Genomic DNA, 20,795 nt, shown 5'->3' with positions numbered 1-20,795 from the left:
GCTCACTGGAAAGCCCCCATTCTGGGAGAAAAAAAAATCACAGAAATTAAAGTTACAAGCAAATGTAAATAAACAACCTGTTAGGGCAGAAAGGTTTACTATGATTGACATGTACACAGTCCCAATAATCAAAATTCATGTTCATCATCTCGGACCTCATCAGGAAAGTTAAGGTGTGTGTGTGTGCGTGTGCGTGTGTGTGTGCATGTGCGTGTTTAGCAGATAGCAGTTTATGCAGAAATTCACAATTGATCAAGATCCAGAGAATGAGTATCTGTGGAGTGCTCAGATGCTCAGTCACAAGTGAGCCATCTATAATCCTCTCTTCCCTAAGGCCAGTTATCATGGCCTGAACAAGATCTGCACATGGTCAAGGCAGTCAAGATTCCAGCATGAAGAGAGGGTAGACTCATGAGTCCCTTGATCTTAACTGTTGAGGAGCTATTGACAGCTGATAACTTTTTGATAAAGAGTGAGTCTGTTCTCTTTCACTGCTATGTTGCCCACTCTCCAGTGTATGGCCTCGCATTCATGAATATATATCCAGCAAAAACTGGAATCTGTGGGCTATAAAAACAGGGAAAATGTTTCTGCAAATAAAGTGCCTACTGTATAAGAATAAAGATCCTAGCTTAGATTCACACACAAACACACACACACGGGGGGGGGGGGGCAGTTGGGAGGGAGGGAGAGAGACAGAGACAGAGAGACAGAGAGAGATAGAGAGACAGGGAGAGATAGAGAGACACAGAGAGAGACCAGTTCTTATAAAAAAAATAAGTGTTTACACAAGTTTGTCACTTCAATAGCACAAAACATCAAAGAAATTTGGGCTCTGGGTGAAAAGTATCTCTAAAAATTCTTCATAATGGACCTGTGACTCTCAAAAGTTGAAGACCCCAGTCTACATACAAACAGAATCAGGATTACACAGACTTTTCAACCAGTGACAATGAATCAAAATCTGGATGGACAAGATAAGTTTAATATTAAAGTCATGTTTCATCACTAGAGATGGGCACTTTGGCAAAGCAGACTCCTTGCTTTAGATTAGAACCTTCCTGCATGTTTCACTAGTTAATCATTCGCATATATCCCTTTGTTTAAAATTAGGCACAGATAGGAAGGTGAACAATTAGAAAGGAAGAAAACAAGTCAACGGGCAGAGAAATCTGTTTTAAACAATTTGACTCAACTTGTTTAATCCTCTCGTCTTAAATTATTCACAGGGGCATTTTGATTTTCGAAAGTTCATAAACTGAGGGCAAATCACCCAAGCAGAAGTAATTTACTGCTTTTAAGTCAAAGCCCTGCTTAGCTAGACAGTCAGCTGTAGGAATTAACCAGAACAAAATCCTGATTAAACAACTAATTGGTTTGTCTACTAACGGAAAGAAAAACAAAGCACATCTCTCCTCTTGGAGATACAGGGTCGTAAAATCGGAGGTCTTTCAAACCTGCCTCAGAGAAGATGTTAAAATCACTGACAATAAAATTTAACAAAGTGAAGCCCATGGAAGAAAGGACTGAGAAGGAATCCTGCCCCGACCTGAGCAATCAGTCTCAGCCATCGATAGTACAGGTATGTTCTTTATGTTCCTAAGTCAGTTTTGAGCCTCATCCTTTGTCTGTTAATGGATGCTAATACATGCTGCCATATGGAAGATTGGTCAGCCGATTTACATGCTAACATTTATGTTAGGTACTGCTTAAACCATGTTCTTATTAATTTATATATTCCACCTATGCATATTTAAAGGGAGCATAATAATGTTAGGGGATATATTTGGACTTGGAAGACTTTTTGTTGCTAATTTTACTTTCTCATGGGTTGAACAGAAATAGCTAATAGGTCTTTTCCTTGAAGAGCATAAGAGTTTTCAGCACCAACTATGCACTGGGCAGTGTGCTGAGCCATTTGCAAGCACTGACGTCTGTGAGACAAAATCCTGCTCTAACACTGCTAACACACAGCTAGAACATGACTGAGGCTGTACTAGATCCTGCTCCATAAGCAGTAGTACAGCAGAAACCCCATCACTAGCCCAGCTGCATGGTGACAGATGAGAGAAAGCTGAATCAGCCCTTCCAGATGAGTGGCCCGCAGACTACAGCACACTTAGAGAGAAACAGAAGAACAATTGCTTTTCAAGACCCATCTCCCCTTCAAGCAGACATGCTAGAGAAGAGCTTAGACTATACCCAGGCAGAGAACCTCTTGAATAGAGCCAGTGCCCTTTGGCAGCTGTGATAGTGGGTGTTAATTATGAGAAGACCTGCTGGTAACAAACACTCTTAGGAATTCTGTCTGGGAATGCTTGATGTCTGTCCTTTCTAAGTTCATGTGGGAAATAGGTGAAACAGGGTTTTTTTTTTTTTAAGTTTTCTATTAAAAATGCTAAATGTAACAATCACAAATGTTATAATGCTATGTTCTCCCATAAAATACATTTTTCAATGGCATATAAATAAAAATAATTTGAATCCTATAAGAAAATATCTAAAAATAAAAATAAATCAAATTGCATTGTGCTTTCTACAGTAGCCCTTTAAAGCTCGATCAAAAGGTTCCTGTGAAATTTCTGTTTATCAACAACTAATAGCTAAAGAAACACAAAGCCAGCCCAATACAAACATGGTTTTTTTCTTCTGAACATGACATTGTTCATATATCTATATTTATACAATGTACAAAGATTACAATGGAAAATTTTACAAATAAAATCAAAGAATGATGTGAAGAAGTTGTACAGTTCTTTTATTGTTATTATTATTATTATTATTATTATTATTATTATTATTATTTATAGATGGTCCTGACTCACTCCTCCTCTATGTGCATGTAGTTATATGCATTCAAACAATTTTGTATTCTATAAGAAATAGCACCAGCCTTGCCTAACACATGTGGTTACTGTGAGACTTAAATGAAGTTGTCTCATATAGTTAGTCTTCAGTACTCATACATAATGTCAAAGAGTCCATATTATAGCACACAGGATACTCAGAGTCCTTGTTCCTAACTACTTGCTCATCTCCCACCCCCATCACAACCACATTTGGGGCTTTTGATCTACCTCAGTCACCTACCTGATCTACTTCTTATTTGTCCTTTCCCCTTCCTTTCTACTGCAGAACAATTTACTTTCACTCACCATTTCTATTTCCTAGAGGTATTTTCTCATCACCTACATTTCCTTTTGGGGGGTAGAGGCTGGAGGCTAGTATTCAGGTGTACGTGTACGGCCATATGTATGCATGCATGCTTGAAAGCCAGAGGTTAACTGCAGGTGTCATTCTTCAGGAACTGTCTTCCACATACTGAAAATTAAGGCCCACTACTTCAGCTAGGTTGATACCCTGGAAGCTCCAGGGATCTGGTGAGATACAGCCCCAGCATGAGGATTAAACATGCCTGCCACCATACCTGGCATTTTATGCCCAGGTCCTCATCTTTGGGCACCAAACGCTTTACCAACTATCTCCCCATCCTATTTTTTCAAACTCACAGTTTTTTTGTTCCCTCTACTAAAATTTGGCAGCTGACTTCCTGCCCTGTAGCCTTTGTTCTGTGTCAGTGCATTCTTATAGGAACATCATCAGTTAGTCACTATAGGGACATCATCAGTTACCCACTATAGAGACATCATCAGCTACCCACTATAGAGACATCGTCAGCTACCCACTATAGACACATCATCAGCTACCCACTATAGAGACATCATCAGCTACCCACTATAGAGACATCATCAGCTACCCACTATAGAGACATCGTCAGCTATCCACTATAGACACATCATCAGTTATCCACTATAGAGACATCATCAGTTACCCACTATAGAGACATCATCAGTTACCCACTATAGAGACATCATCAGTTAGCCACTATAGAGACATCATCAGTTAGCCACTATAGAGACATCATCAGTTACCCACTATAGAGACATCATCAGTTACCCACTATAGAGACATCATCAGTTACCCACTATAGAGACATCATCAGTTACCCACTATAGAGACATCATCAGCTACCCACTATAGAGACATCATCAGCTACCCACTATAGAGACATCATCAGTTAGCCACTGAAGGCACAACACTGTCAGTTAGCCACTATAGAGACATCATCAGTTAGCCACTATAGAGACATCATCAGTTAGCCACTATAGACACATCATCAGTTAGCCACTATAGACACATCATCAGCTACCCACTATAGAGACATCATCAGTTAGCCACTATAGACACATTATCAGCTACCCACTATAGAGACATCATCAGTTAGCCACTATAGAGACATCATCAGCTACCCACTATAGAGACATCATCAGTTACCCACTATAGAGACATCATCAGTTAGCCACTATAGAGACATCATCAGCTACCCACTATAGAGACATCATCAGTTACCCACTATAGAGACATCGTCAGCTACCCACTATAGAGACATTACCAGTTAGCCACTGAAGGCACAACACTGTCAGTTAGCCACTATAGACACATCATCAGCTACCCACTATAGAGACATCGTCAGCTACCCACTATAGAGACATTATCAGTTACCCACTATAGACACATCGTCAGCTACCCACTATAGAGACATCATCAGTTACCCACTATAGAGACATCATCAGCTACCCACTATAGAGACATCATCAGCTACCCACTATAGAGACATCATCAGTTAGCCACTATAGAGACATCATCAGTTAGCCACTATAGAGACATCATCAGCTACCCACTATAGACACATCGTCAGCTACCCACTATAGAGACATCATCAGCTACCCACTATAGAGACATCATCAGCTACCCACTATAGACACATCATCAGCTACCCACTATAGAGACATCGTCAGCTACCCACTATAGAGACATCATCAGTTACCCACTATAGAGACATCATCAGTTAGCCACTATAGAGACATCATCAGTTAGCCACTATAGAGACATTATCAGTTAGCCACTATAGAGACATCATCAGTTATCCACTATAGAGACATCATCAGTTAGCCACTATAGAGACATTATCAGTTAGCCACTATAGAGACATCATCAGTTATCCACTATAGAGACATCATCAGCTACCCACTATAGAGACATTATCAGTTAGCCACTGAAGGCACAACACTGTCAGCCACTGGATATATTGAGTGTGATATAATTCTATTTCAATGAAAATCTGAGGAAAATGTTGAAGTGCACACAAGAACAAACTCATGAAGAAAACAAAATTAGTAATAATAGGATGAAACTGCCACCTCCTCCCAATTGTTTTCAATTCCACCACTATTGAGCTTGATGGGCCAATGCTCTGGCACCATAAAGACCAAAATTAGGAGGACAATGGGTCAGGGTTACATTGGCAAAAATATTTTGTGAATTGTGGGAGGAAGGTGATCAAAGCTGACTCGATAGTAAGTTATTTATCTGACAGTTAAATAACTAAATAGAAATTTTCAAATATCTATTTAGGTACAGGTTAAGCATTTTTAGAAAATTATAGATAGATGTTCAGTTTTAATAATCACATCGATAACTGACTGAGAGTAGTGACACTGCACATTCAACTTAATGTTGAAATAACAACAATCTCTATTTTTTTTCTCCAAGAGAGAAAACCAACGTGAAAAAGAATCTCTGGGGAGCAGAAGGACATCAGTCACATTTGAAAAATCACTCAGCAAAGAAGGTCAGAATAATACTGTGGTGGTAGTTGGGGAATGGGGTAAAATACAAAGAAGAAGGTCAGGATGTTACCTATGGGAGGTGGGAGTAAAATATGCCTTTGTCTAAAATATAGTATTTGATAAAATATTTGTCCTTGGCCCAGCAGATTGTCTAAACTATAGACAGTTTGAAGAACTGAATTATCTTTGAAAATACTGTTTTCTTCATTCCATCTCTCATTCATGCATTCAGTACACTAGATACTGTGTCATGCTTGGAGTTATATGCATGCATTTGTACATGTGTGTGTGTGTGTGTGTGTGTGTGTGTGTGTGTGTGTGTGTGTGTGTGCATGCGTGCGTGCATGCGTGTGCGTGTGTGTGTGTGTGTGTTGCATGTGTTTGTTCAAGTGTACTTAACTATGAAGATGTATATGGAAACCAGAAGTGGGAATCAGCTGTCTTCCTTAATTGCTATCCACCTTACTTTTTGAGTCAGGGTCCCTCACTGAACGTATAACTCACCACTTTTAGCTATACTGGCTGGACAGCAAGCCCTAGGGACACATCTAACTCTAACCCCCTAGATCTGCGATTCCAGTCTGACACCACCATGCCCAGCTTTTACATAGGTGCTGGGAATCAGAACTCAGAGCCTCATGCTTTCATAACCAGCCCATTACCACCCAGTCTTACTTCCAGCCTCTCAGTAGATACTTCTCGATTACCTACCATGTGTCAGGTAACTTTCCTTGGCCTTGAGGTACAGAAGTATACAACAGAATCCTAATCTTTGTTCATGATGAAGTTATGTTACAGAAAAATTTAAATAGATCATGAAGAAGTTCATGATGAGCAGAGGAACTTCAGGCAGTGAGGAGTTATTAAGACAATAAAGCAGATGCAGCAGCTCGTGCTTCAAGCTTCATTGCCCCTCTCTTCTTTACCCTGTCAACTGGAAAGCTCGTCTGCCTAAGGCTGCACACTCAGTTTTCCATGGATAATTCCAAATGCATATCAAGACAATTACTTTTGTGAAACACAATCCAGTATTTTTCCATTGGCACTACACATATATACCTACATGTTTTGAAAAAATATGATTAAAGTTGAATTTATCTTATTCTTATTCAAATAAGCTACCTCTCTTCACTATCTTTGCTATCATGTTTTTGTTAAATTCCCCAAGCTTAAGCCCTCACTCCTTATTTTATTTCTCTACCATGAGTCCTATAAAGTGTGTACTTCATCTGCCTCAATAATATCATAGAACCTTGTTGGCTTCCTTGCAATCTCTGCAATAGCATCCTGAGCCAGGCCTTTATTAAAGTCATACCTACACTACACTCAAGCACTAAGTGGCTTCATCTCTTTAGGAGTCTGTTTCACTCAATTTCTCTCCTTTCCCCTCAAGCACAAATACTATGGGCATATTGTGTTCCTGTAACTACCACTTTGACCACACACACCTCAGCTCAAGAGTTGTGAATAGCTCAATACTGCCTTCAGGACAAACATAAATACTTTCACTCGGCTTTATAACACCTAGTGCACTCTGTTCTTAACCCCTCTTGCCAACACATCTTTTCCTGTATGAAACCCACATTCTGATAAGCAAAAGCAGTGGCAAGGGAATCATTAGACCAGAATACGGTATTGTTTAGTAGACCAGCACAAAAGTTTTGTCATAAAAGCAGAAAAAAGTTTTATTTAACATCTATCAGACAATCTTTATAGTGATTTGTATTAAACCAAAGTGAGGTATCTTCAGTTTCTATTTGTTTAGACTCCCTATCTCTGAGAAGAAAAAAATACATATATGAAAAATCACAGGCCGGGCTGCAAATAAAGGAAGGGTTTGCAGGCTAAGGACACAGTTGAGCATCACAGGGCTTGCCTAACATGTGCAATGCCCTAGGTTCTTTCCTTGGCAATAGAGGAGAAAAGGTAATCTAAATAAACAAAGAAATTATAAAAGAAGTCGTAAGTAAATAAATTCCTAGCAATGAATACTGCTGCCATCAGAAGCATCTCTCTGAAAACATGGCCCCATTCGTGTGTGTGTGTGTGTGTGTGTGTGTGTGTGTGTGTGTGTGTATGTTCTTCTTTAAGAGAATCTGAAAGAACCTAGGTAGAAAAAAAACCTGAATTTAGCAGATAAATATGCAACAGACACAAATAATTGAAATGAAATAAGATGTTTCATTCAGAAGAATAATGTTATAAAGATACTGGATCTTTCCTGCTGGATCAGTGTTACATTGTTATGTTTAGATACTGGATCTTTCCTGCTGGATCAGTGTTACATTGTTATGTTTATATTCTTGTCTCCATTTACTTTCATCATATATTTTTCAAAAATAAGGAGAAAATCTCTCTAGATTCCTGAGCATGCTCATTTAATTACTTTTTTTTTTCTCAACTCAGAATATAAAAAATGCTTTGTGGTTTTAAGCAAATGAGGTGTTTCTATCACTGACTTCCTTCTGGGTTTTCATCCCAGCCATGAAAACAGGAGTAATAGTCAGCATCCCTCACCTGAAGGCAAGCCAAGGAAGCGTTGCACAGGAAGTTATCTCTCTTGGATGCGATACACAGTCAGTTCTCATAGCTGATCTGACTCAAATGCTTAGATGACATATTGACAAAAGGAGACGGCTTCATTTTGGATAAAAATTCACATAAAAAATTGTCAAAAGTAAGAGTTATACTCTAGGAGATATAGTTAAAACAAAAGAGATGTGATCTCACAATTTTTAAATTGTGTGTGGTGTGGTGTGTGTGTGTGTGTGTGTGTGTGTGTGTGTGTGTGTGTGTGTGTGTTGTAGTGTGGTGTGTGGTGTATATGTGCATTTGTGTGTGGTGTAGTGTAGTGTTTGTGTGTATGTAGAAGGTAGTAGGCAACTTTTAATAGTCTGTTCTCTCCTTCCACGTTTCATTCTGGAATCAAACTCAAGGTCTTCTGCTTATGCAGAAGGTATCTGACTTGTTGGTCTATTTCACAAACCAACTCTCGCTTTTCAATCTTTTATGTGCATGCAATAAAATATGATTGTATCAATGGCATTCCCCACTTATAACTCCCTCATATTCCCCTAAGAAGTTCCGCTCACAACCTTACAACTTTTAATAACCCACTAAGTCCAGTTACTACTGCCCTTATGGGTCACTTTTGCTTTTTCTTTAATCAGTTTAACATCATTATTCAATAATTAAAAATTCATGTGTGGTATATGTGTGTGTATGTGTGGGTGTTCATGCATGAACATTGGAAATTTCAATGTATGTGTGTGCACACAACTGGAGTCCAGAAGAACCTTCTTCAATTAGCTTCTACCTTATGTTTTGAGGTAATGTCTCCCACAGATCCTTCTCATGGATCCTTCTGTGTGGGGGAAAATGAGGGTCTGTGTGTGAGCACGCGGGCGTGGATCTCTGTTGTGTTGTGGGTTCTACATGTCTTCTGTTCTTCACTGGTGGGTGCCACAGGGAGGCGTGCCTCCAGAGAGAAGCAGAAGCCTGTGTGGAAAGTTTGACTGAGTAGGTTCCACAGAGGGCACCTGATGGGCGCTGTGCAATAAAAAATGGATGGGGACTTGCCCTGCTTGGGGAGTCCTCATTCAGTCTGAAGTTCCACAGCGTAGCAGGGCTCTCAAGTGGCGATCCCTGGGACAGGAGGCCACCGGGGACTGACTGGCCTCCATTCTGGAGCTCCCAGACACCCCTGGGAGGGGCAGCAGAATGGAGGCGAGGGGTGTGTAGGTGCAACCGGCCAGTAAGCCAAGAGAAGCGAGGGAGGGGGAGAGCTCTGGCCTGAACCCCCCTCAGAAAAGGGATTCTTTGGTTACTTGCTTGGCTGAGCAGCTACTCGTCTACCTTGCTTGATGAGGCAGGCCTCCGCCACGCAACTCCATGGCCCCAAAAGACACGCGAAAGTCCATAGTTCCATGAGCTTTATTTTCATGGGTGGGATGTAGATGGTCTGGTGATACCCCACTTAGGTCAAGGTGGACCTGATTTAAATTGGGAGGGAGGAGGGACTGGGAAAAGAGTAGGTAATTGGCTATGCCCTCTGGCCTTTAGGTAACTTATTAATATGGAAATATCTCTAGGGCTGAGGCCTGTAGTCATGCCCTCTACCTGTGGAGGGTGACACAAACCTCTCTTAGAAAGGGACAGCATTGCCCTATATGACTGAATGTGGTAGATCAAATGGAAGATTACTCCTCGTGTCAGAAGCCTGGATTCTGGGAGCGCAGTGAAATAGATGCCTGTCCTTCACAGGTATGAACACCTGTTGGGTCCTCGGGCTATTTCCAGCCAGTGCTTCTACTAAAACCCAAGCTATCCTATCATGGCCCCACACTTCTGGGTTAGCTAGTCAATGACCTTCTGGATTCTGCTTGTCTCTGCTAACCCTCCCCCTGACAGTGTTGGAGTTACAAATGCAGACGTGCCAATTTCTATTGGATGCTGAGGATACAAAAGTAGGTCCCTACGCTTGTTTAACAGTCACTTTAACAACAAGCTATCTCAACCCCTTCAATTCTCAATTTTTTAAAAACATGTAAGCTTTATTTGTCAGAATGAAAACATTTGACATGATAATTGTAACTTGTAGTCTATTGTGAGGCCTCTAGAGAGGGAAAAATATTCTACTGCCTATCTGGAATAAAAGTATCAAAAGCAATAAGCAGCATAGGACTTCGCATGAGAAAAAGTAGCTCAAAAAAACCTACAACTATCCTTTCTCTAACAAAATTACAAAATTGACAAGGACATGTACATGGATTTATGTGCTTGGTCTGCTATAAAGCTTTCAATAAAGTTTTACCTCAAAATGGAAGGAAGAGGGAGGGAGGAAGAGAGAGAAAGAGACAGAGACGAAGACAGAGTCAGAGACAGAGAAAGACACAGAAAGACAACAACTGAAAGACAACAAAGACAGATAATAACACAACACACAAATTTGATTAGCAAGTGTGAGTATAGACAAAAGTAAAAATACTACAAACCTTCAGGGGCAAGGGAAGGCAAGAAAATAAAGACAACAGTGTAGAATTCTCATGGTAATTCAAATGACACTTTTTACAAGGAGTAGTTTGAGGGTGTAGATTGTTTTAAACTAGAACTCTTCAAACAAAAAAATTCATAAAACTTAGTAGCATAAAACTAAGAATTGTAGCTTTCGGATGACAAGACTATTCTTGTCCTTGTTTATGTGTATTTATGGGAAGAAACCTTTCACAGCTAGCAATAAAAACTCTTTGGTGAAGTTTTGTTCAACAGAGAAGCTATTTAACTAAGGAAAACTGTTTTCATTAAACAGGCAGACTTAGCAGAGCTTCACATTTTCAATTAGGACTGAGTTATATTTAAGATATTTTATCTTTAAGAAGCAAATTTATTAGTATTTAAAGTTAACATGATACACTGTTGGTTTTTTTATTTTCTTCACTCAAAATACACAGGTGCAATGTCTCAAAATCTGCAGGTGTTGGTTTCTGATTTTAGAATTCTTATCTTCTGCAGAACATGATTCAGTTTATATCTACTGAGGAAATAAAAAATGTAATATATTTTTGGAACCAAATAAATATAGCTTACTAATGTCCTTCTTTGAAAACAAATGTCTGTTCTAAAGCTTCTTAATTCATTTATATTACTTGCTTCTTTAAAAATACATGTATTTTCACCCATAAAATACATACATGACTTATCTAATAATGATTTGTAATTGTTATTATTTATATATTAACTGTATGCTTTAATGGAACCTTATTGTGTAGTAATAGATTAAAATCTGGTGAATGTGGTGCTTATAATGGGTAGTGTGGTAGGTTGGGTAATGGCAACTTAAAGATCATTACATTGTAATGCCTGCCTAAACCTATTAATCTGGTTGTATGCATTGAACTTTGTTTCTTAGGTTGTTAAAAAAAAATTTCTTTTATTGCATATTTTCTATATTTATATTTCAAATGTTATTTCCTTTTCTGATTTCCCCTGTGGAAACTTCCTATCCCATCTCCCCTCCCCCTGCTTCTATGTTGGTGCTTCTCCACCCACCCACTCCAGCCTCCCTGCCCTGGCATTCCCCTACACTGGGGCATCAAGCCTTCACAGGACTAAGGGCCTCTCTTCCGACTGATGCCAGATAAGGCATGAAATATGATTTATTTTATTTGTTTTATTTTGGTTTGGTTTTGTTCCTTTACTGAAAATAGGGATTTTTTTTCTTCACGTAACACACTCTGATTATGGTTTTCCCTCCTTATATTCTCCACAGTTTTTTTCCACCTCCCCCAATTAAACCTACTTCTTTTCTCTCCCAGAAAATATACAGGCTTCTAAGTGATAATAATATGATAAAATAAAATTGGAAGGAGCAGAGGGGGGAGAAACCATAATAAATATATACCATGTGAGAAATTAATCTATTTTTAATAAAAAGAGAACATGTTGAAAGAGAAAGAGGGAGGAAGAGAGAGGTTGAGAGAGAGAAAAATCTTCAATATTGGCTATAATGATTAACACATACAATTTAATTTTACTTCTGTGTACTATAAAAATAAACTAACTGCATTAAAATTTACAAGTCAGAAAAACTTCCCTATGTAAGACCAACCAGTTTGCCTGGAATCCATGAAGAACATTAAGGCTAATTTTAATAGTACATCCGTGTCAGTTATATTTATCAATTAAACAATAATATGTGACTATATTTTTAATTATAAATTTTTATTTGAACTATCCCAGCATTTCATTGCTTCATCCAAGCAAAGTCCAGTCTTCTATAGTAAACAACTCCATTTACAGAACAAATGAGAAAGAAAATAATTTAGAAAAAATAAACTTGGTCTGCGAAATTTCTGAAAATAGCAAAACACAAATGTGATCAATTTTTCTAGTTTTAAATGATTCCAATGTTCTGTTTACTTGGAAAGGGACAGAGAAAAAATCAGGCATCTCAGTGTCAGAAGGTCACCCTAAGGAACATATGTGAACATATGTGAATTAGTGAAACATGTGAGTTGTTTAGAGACAGAGGGACAGAACGAAGGAAGAGCTAACTGTGTCTTTCCCCCTCACTCACAGTGAAGTTGATTTTTTTCTAGTAAGCTGCTCCTCTACCTCTTCACTCTTCACCTCGCTCATTTCCACGTAGTTACCTCCAAGTCCAAATTACAGTAAGAGCACTCCCAGTTTTAGATAACATAGAGCCCTTCACACCACCACGGGTATCACCAACCAGCTAGAGACAGGCCACACTCTTTAGGTCAAGTGTCCATCCATATGCACCATCTGTGTGCATTCCTGCATATGGCACAGGAGATGCTTCACTGAAGAGGGAGAAGCAAACAAGGCAAAATTATGTTTGGAAAACACAGGGTGCTAGAAATATTCAATAGAAGACCACACTCTAAGTTATATAGTAACTGTTACTGCTAATTTCATCAACTAAAAAGCACCTAACCAACAAAGGTAAGATGTTTTATTTTTCTTTACATATTTTTTATGTTTTTACATTATTTAAATGTACTTGCAATTCAATTAAATTGTTGCCTTTTGTATATTTTTTCTGCTAAGGAACACAGCTGACTCATGAGAAATTTCATTGTGTTTTCCTGAGTCTGAGAAAGTTATTAAGTAAATGGAAGCTCATGTACGATCCACATAGAAAACTGCTGAGCAGACCTGAAAAAGTTAATATAAACTTTTGAAAGACAATTATTCACTCTGACTAGTAGAACACTTTGTGTTCGTATTGAATTTTTTTTCAAATGGAGTCTTTATCTAATCCTCACAGAGATCCCCAAGACAAAAATATTTCTCATTTTATGGATGAAGAAACTGTTACAGAAAACATAGCTTACCCACTGTCAGCCACAGAACTTGTGATGCAAGAATTAGAGTTCTTTATTCAATAGCTGGTGCTAGTAACTCACAATGTTCCTTAATATCTGTTCATAAAATGTGTTCTCTAAATGAATTAATTTCAAGAAATGGCTGAGTGTGTCATTGAGACAAGATCCTATGATTCTAATATTACCAGAGCTACCTAACATAAAGTCAATCACCTTCTTTATGCTTGATTTGTTCTGTTTTGTACTTGAGACAATATGTTCCACAATTTAAAAGAAATACTTGTTAAATATCCTTTTAAATGATACTTTATCACTTTAAGCCTAAGCAGAGGATGTAAGAGCTCTGTTCTGCACTATCTGCTATAGTGTAGTGTCCAGCTTCCTCTTGAATACCTCCAGCCCAGGAAGGGTGTGTGTGTGTGTGTGTGTGTGTGTGTGTACACCAGAATTAGTTGTTTATACCCAGCTCTATAACTGCAGACACAGACTTTATGCCTAACTTTCAGTTCAGTGCTAGAAATCTAAACTCAGCAACTCATACTTGGACAGCAGGCACTTATCCACCAAGTTACCCACCAAGTTACCAGACCCAAAGTTTCTTAAACTATTTCTTAAATGGATTGGTTTATACAATTCTTATTGAGGCTGATCCTTTAGATTTTTTAGACTTGCTTCTCTAGATTTTGTATTTTGCTTGTACATTTATGAATGACATAGCGTTTTCAGCTTCTTGAGAATATTTTAGGACACATTAAGTTTCCATTTCGTGTGCCTTGCTGTCATGTTTTTCATCTTCTCTCCTGTCATTTGACAGTGAGAAATTATTCTAAGAATGTGATACAATTGAGAGTCTATAAATTGGCCACATGCTGAATAAACTACACAATCATGGGTGCCAGGAAGATAGAAAGTAGTTATGCGCTTGCTTCGTGAAACTGTTCCTCATTATAGCAATTCCAAATGTCCATTCACTGAGTAAACATAAAAGTATCATTCATGCATCTAATGAAAATACAGGACTTTATCTCTCTTGATTCACCCATTCTGTCAACATACAATCACTTGGGTTCTAACAGTCGTGTTTTTTTTCTTTATGCAAGTGTTTTCTTTATTTAAAAAAAAAAAAAAACCTATATAATACATTCTCATAATGGTTTCCCTCCCTTAACTACCCGCAGATCCTCCCCAACATTCAACCCACCCAACTGAACCCACCCAACTGCATCCCCTTTCTTTCTTTTCTTTCCTTCCTCCCTTTCTTCCTCTCTCTCTTTTACTTTAAAATTAATTTTGTTGTTGATGTCTTAAATGTATGGTTATGTATGTGTCTGTGTGTGTAGGAGCAAATACAAGTATTCCCTTGAAGAGACCAGAAGAGGGCATCAGATCTCCTGGACCTGGGATACCAGGAAGTTATCAGCTGCCTGACATGAATACTGGGAACAAAACTTGGGTCTTCTGCAAGAGCAACAAAAGCTCAAATTCTGAGCCATCTTTTCAGACCCTATCCTTAGTTCTCAATGAAAGATCTGTCTTTGAAACAGAATCCACAATATGTTTGGTATCCTACAGTTAGAAATTCAACCATGAGAAATCATCCAGTGATAAGTCTTTCACCAAGGAAAGCATTTCAATTTTTCTGTATTCATATTCATCCAAAAGAAAACCAGTTGAGTACATTTATAATTGAAATCTTATTCCAAAATAAGTTTTCCCTTGAATATGTTTCCAGCATCTAGTTAATGTTACTGATAAAGTGCAGGAGGTTAATGTCTTTTCACATCACTTACTCCCTGACTGTAAAAGACAGGCAGATGTTTGACATCTGCTCTGATCTTCAGGATGCACTGCTGTGCTAGGCTCAGGAAAACTTGAAGCATATTATACTAGCCCAGTGTGACATGCTGCCAGGCTGGAGCCAGGTGTTTGGAGGAGATATACCCAGTACCATTGACTTTTACACATTCAGTAAAGGCAGCCATGTCACATCATTTTGATTTTAAGTTTCAGTATCTGATATGGACATACATCCGGGGTCAGAATTTGTACAGCTGCATTGATGAGGTCTGACAGTATTGATGTCATGTCCAAGTAATAGGCAGATTTACACTATCCATCTGACTTTGTTGGCCATACTTAAAGTTAAGGACAAGCTCACCATGTAACTGACAAATCTTCCCTAGATTTGAGAGCAAGATTTGCATTGTATTTTATATTTCTCTTTCATGAGGATGATGTAAACATCCTTACCATCTGTTCCCACAAAATAACATGCTGTGTGGATAAAAAGAGACCCTTACTGAACCACAGTTGATAAGCATCTTTTTTGTTTTAATCTTCTTGGTTTTTCTACTTTGAATTCAAGAATACGCAATACTGGCTTCTCATCTTCATTGAAAAACTATTATGTACTTATTTCATAATTAATGCCCTAACCACAGATCAAATTAGGTTTTAATTAATTCATAAATCTCTTAGAACTGTCACAGAATCTGTGTCATTTTAGAAGGGTGTGGTGATGACCCTAGAAAACATGCCTAGGTGCTAAGATCTACTGAAAAGTAAGTCAAAATGGGATGAAGATAAATTTTAAAGGTCTGATTGAAAGAACAATCATGTATTTGTTACCAACATAAAGCCATACCGCAAATGTACATGTACTATAAAAAGCATGTATTACAGCATGGGTCTTTATAAGAAAGAGTTAGAAGCAAATGAGATGGCTTAGTACTTATTGCTCTTCCAGAGGATACAAGTTCAATTTCCAGTACTCATGTCACCCATAAATACATGTAACTCTAGCTCTAAGGGATCCAAAGTTCTCTTCTGCCTCTATAGGCACTTGTACACTTGTAGCATACAGTCACAAATACACACATACACATAACAAAAATAAAAATAAATCTTTAATAAAAAAAGAGTCTATAAAAGGCATGATGTTTTGCCAATTCTGCCTAGCCAATATATTGAGAACTTCTTAAAGTCATATTTTATGATCTATCTTAAACATACTTTTCTTTTAAAAAGAGGTGTTCCTACAAAGATATTTGAACACCCACAGCCACTATTTGACCCATCTTCTATGAGAAGCTCATGATAACTGTAGATCTTGTGTGTGTGTGTGGGGGGGGGGTTTCAATCTCCAGAACCCTGAGGATGCTGCTTTGAAATAAACAGAAATTATGTCAGTGTGTATGGATATGAGAAAGGATAGGTTACCACATTTTAGATACCTAGAATAAAATGGCATTGCATTTGAGATAAGAGGGAAAAAATATCCTTTTATTGGATAAAGAAAAACAGTAAAATTCATGATGCCCTTGTTTTTAATAGCTGAATAGTATTACACTGTATAAATGAACCACATTTTCTGTATCCATTCTTCAGTTGAGGGACATCTGGGTTGTTTCTAGCTTCTGGTTATTACGAATAATACTGCTTTGAACATACTGGAGCATGTGTCTTGTAGTATGTTGGAACATCTTCAGGGTATATGCCCAGGAGCAGTGTAGGTATTTACAGTTTTCTGAGGAATCCTGAGATTGATTTCCAGAGTGGTCATACCAGTTTGTACTTCCACATCTAATGGAGAAGTGTTCTTTCTCCACATCTTCACCAGCATGTGCCATCACTTTAGTTTTTGCTCTTAACCATTCTGATTGGTGTAAGGTGGAACCTCAGGACTGCTTTTGTTGCCACCTGCAGCAACAGCTGAATGGGTTCACCTGCAAGAGAGGCTGAGAATAGGGAAACAGGCAGGAAGAAATGAAGCCAAGACAAAGTTCTCTGATCAAGGCTCCAAGTTTAATAATTTGCTTTCATATATAAAGGGGAAGCCCCAGCCCCACCCCCCAGAGTCTCTTCTCGGTTCAGCCCAGGGGCTGAGCAAGGAGATAGCAGTCTGGAAGGTGTCAAGAATAGCTCAGCAGGCAGTCCATTCTTCTTAGCTCAGGTAGCAGGCTCCAAGGCACCAAGGCTGGTAATGAAATGCCTCTCCTAGGTCCTACTGTTGCTTGGTCTATTGTGGTAAATGACTTTGTAGGCCTACTCAGGCCTGGGAAAAGGCACAGTTCCCCCATTAATTTTTTAAGATGGCAGTGCCAATATCTGGATGGGGCACAATATTTCTTCCTGTCTAGGATCTCGAGTGGCCAGGCGACCATGTCTGTCTTAGGTTGGCATTTATATTACTCCTATATTACCCATCATTGAGGAAATCATACATAGCATATTGATGTATACCTCTGTCTTAGGTTTATGGGAGCTAAAAATTACTCCTATAATTACCTGTCATTGAGGAAAACATACATAGTATAATGATGTATGCCTCTGTCTTAGGTTTATAGGAGTTCAAAACACTCTTACCCGTCATTGACTAACCGGCCATCGTTGGCTCACTCTTTAGACCCAGACCACATTCAGACCAAAGGACCTGTGGGCATGCACTAGATGTAGTTCTTCACAGCGATGTGTAACTGCCATGATGAATAGCTGAGCTTGCTGAGAGCGATCCTGTGTGAGGGCAATCAATCTGCTTAAAATATAAGATTCAAAGGTTAAAAGCAACATGATTATTCAAGCAATGTAGAAAATAAGGTTGGAAGTAGAAGTATTTCATTATCTAATCCAACTGCTAATTAGCAGGGATCAGACACAAAGTCTGGCCACCAGGTGGGTGGCTTAGTAAAAATTACTTACTCTCCAGTAAGAGTGGAGACTATATACCAAGTTAAATAAGCTGGGTGATAAAGATTTTGAGCCATCTTTATCATTAGAATCATAAGTATTAGGTTCAAGATCTGTGTCCACTTGATGGACCAGTCTTTCACGTAGCCATCGGGCTCCATTCTCTTTGTCTGAAAAAATGTAGACTGACCCACAACCCCAAATTAAAACAGGATCAGGACTACACCAAGTACCAAGTTAAGGGGTCTCTCCATAAGTCCCTGGCAAATGAGCTAGAAGTAACTGGATGCCAGTAGCAATCCACTGCAGACTGACCTTTAGCATCAGTTTGCAGAAAATTTAAAATAAGACAAAAGAAAGGTGGGCTTCTGGTGACCTTGTGGTATAATTCCCCCTTTCTAGTTTAAAAAAGCCAATTTTTTAGAATTACTTGTAAAACCAGGGAAGAAGCACCATTAGCTGTTTTTCCCATATTTAGAGAGTTATTAAAATATTATTTTAAAGTTTCACAATCTCTCTTTTACAATTTCTTGTCCTTGAGGATAATAAGGAAATATCAGTAATATTAAATTGTCAACAAAACATCTCAAATGTTTGACTGTAGCCAAATAACTGTAATATCCAGTTCCATTATCTATCTTAGTCTGATATGGAACACCAAATATAGGAAAATAATACAGGCAATAACTAATTATATTTTCAGTTGTTCTCTTGTTAAAGTAGTTCCAACTAAAAGGTCTAAAGGGTGTCAACTCACATGTACATATTTTAATTTTTTAATCAAAAAATGAGTAACATCTATTTGCTAAAATTGATTATATATGTCCTCAAGGCTTAACACCATTATGAAAAAATTGAAGATATTGAGAACAAGTTTTTGCAATTTAACTTGCACACTTTCTAGAAATGACAAATTGTTGTCTTAAGCTATTATTATTTTGATGTTGTAAAGAATAAGATTGTATGGCCAATTATTTTTGAAAGGCCTAGAATATGTCTAGTATACAAATCTGCTCTGGCATTGCCCTGGGGTTCAGGCAATCCAATGAGCTTTTAAATGTCTTATCAAGTTAAGAAACAGTATTTTTATAAATAAAATGTGAGAATTAGCTATATCTAAAAAAGAAACAATTTTAAGCAATTATAAATCATGAGCCATATACTGGCTATGAGTATATAAATTGAAAGCTTGATTTTTTAGCATTTCAAACAGTGGCTACAAGACATAATTTAATTATTTGTGTTGAAGCAGGGGAAACTCAAGAAAATACACATGATTTAATTACATATACTGTCTTTTCAATAGATGAGGTATCTGTAAATATAGTAAATATAGCAAACATTTTTTCTATGAGCTGCATGCATAGTAAATTTTAGGAAATATAAAAGCATGCATAGAGAAAAACTGTAACATATGATTATCAAATTTGTGTAAAATGTTTGCCATGTAATAGGCCAAATATCATTATTTTTCAATAACCAATTTAATTGCTATTTGGAATAAGGAATAAACCTTTTATCCAAAATGCTTTTAGAATTTTATCATATAATCTTGTATTAACACAATCATAATTTTATAATAGGATGTTTAAACTTTATTTGTAGATATAGAAAAATAAATCCACATTAATGGTTTCTTTTTCCAAAGGGCTGCTGTGGACATATGAGTAGTAATAACACAAACAGCCAACAATTTATTAGTCTATATAATTTATCTGTTGATAACTAACAGCTTACTCTATGTTCAGCAAAGCTATCTCTCCTTTATTAGTTAATTGTCAAGGGGAATTAGGACTTGTATCCCTATGAAAATATCAAACAGAGGTAAGCTTAAGTAAGCTTACTCTTATAGTAAGCTTAAGATGGGGTTTTAGCCAATTAATATCTCTTAACAAATTTTAAAAATGCAAATCAAGATTAAAAGCAAACCATTTTCTTTTTGCATGTACACTTACAAGCCAGAAGATGGCGCTAGATCCCCACCACAAATGGTTGTGAGCCCCCATGTGGTTGCTGGCAATTCAATTTCTCCATTTTTAATTTTAAGTCTATCCTTTAACGGCTGAGCCATCTCTCTATTTTTATTAGAATTTTCTGTGTCACAATCTGCTTAGGATTTAACTGAGGTCTCAAATATTGAAAAGATACTGCCTTTGAATCCTTTCTGGAGCAACAAATACTCCAAAATTTTGTGAATCTCGTTATATTGGAGCAAAGGCTTGCAGAAAACTTCTTTAGAGAAATCTGCTAATAAAGTATCATATAATGAATAATATACACTAAAAGATTTAAACTTTTAATTTGTAGCATCAAAGTATATATATATATATATATATATATTAAAGCAATTAACCATTCTTTGAGGCAAACTTTTCTAACAATACTGCTTCATGGGCTCTCAAAAATTAAGAGCAAATTTACTGAATGTAAACCTCCCACCTTTACAAGAAATGTAAAGGAATGGTATAAAAACATCTTTTATATCTATAATAATTCTATAAGCATTTACTGGAATGGTGGCTGGAGTAGGCAAGTCAGGCTGTAATGCCCCATTAGCTTCATAAATCTTAAG

The 20,795-nt window shown here is 37.7% G+C and overlaps 1 protein-coding gene across 2 annotated transcripts in view; it reads left to right on the top strand.

Moving 5' to 3' along the window:
* Nucleotides 1-1,371: 1,371 nt before the first annotated feature.
* Cngb3 (cyclic nucleotide gated channel subunit beta 3) overlaps nucleotides 1,372-20,795 on the top strand; it is a 183,081-nt gene continuing 163,657 nt past the window's right edge. For both annotated transcript variants that reach the window (XM_076924115.1, XM_076924114.1), the window contains exons 1-2: nucleotides 1,372-1,582; nucleotides 5,614-5,692. In XM_076924115.1, coding sequence (XP_076780230.1) covers nucleotides 1,472-1,582; nucleotides 5,614-5,692 — 190 coding nt within the window. In that variant the 5' untranslated portion in view covers nucleotides 1,372-1,471. The remainder of the gene's footprint in view (nucleotides 1,583-5,613; nucleotides 5,693-20,795) is intronic.

Source organism: Arvicanthis niloticus, chromosome 25 (genome assembly GCF_011762505.2).
Source record: "Arvicanthis niloticus isolate mArvNil1 chromosome 25, mArvNil1.pat.X, whole genome shotgun sequence".
Lineage (NCBI taxonomy): Eukaryota > Metazoa > Chordata > Mammalia > Rodentia > Muridae > Arvicanthis > Arvicanthis niloticus.
The sequence above is the reverse complement of the archived record's forward strand: the minus strand, read 5'-3'. Positions and strand labels throughout refer to the sequence as shown.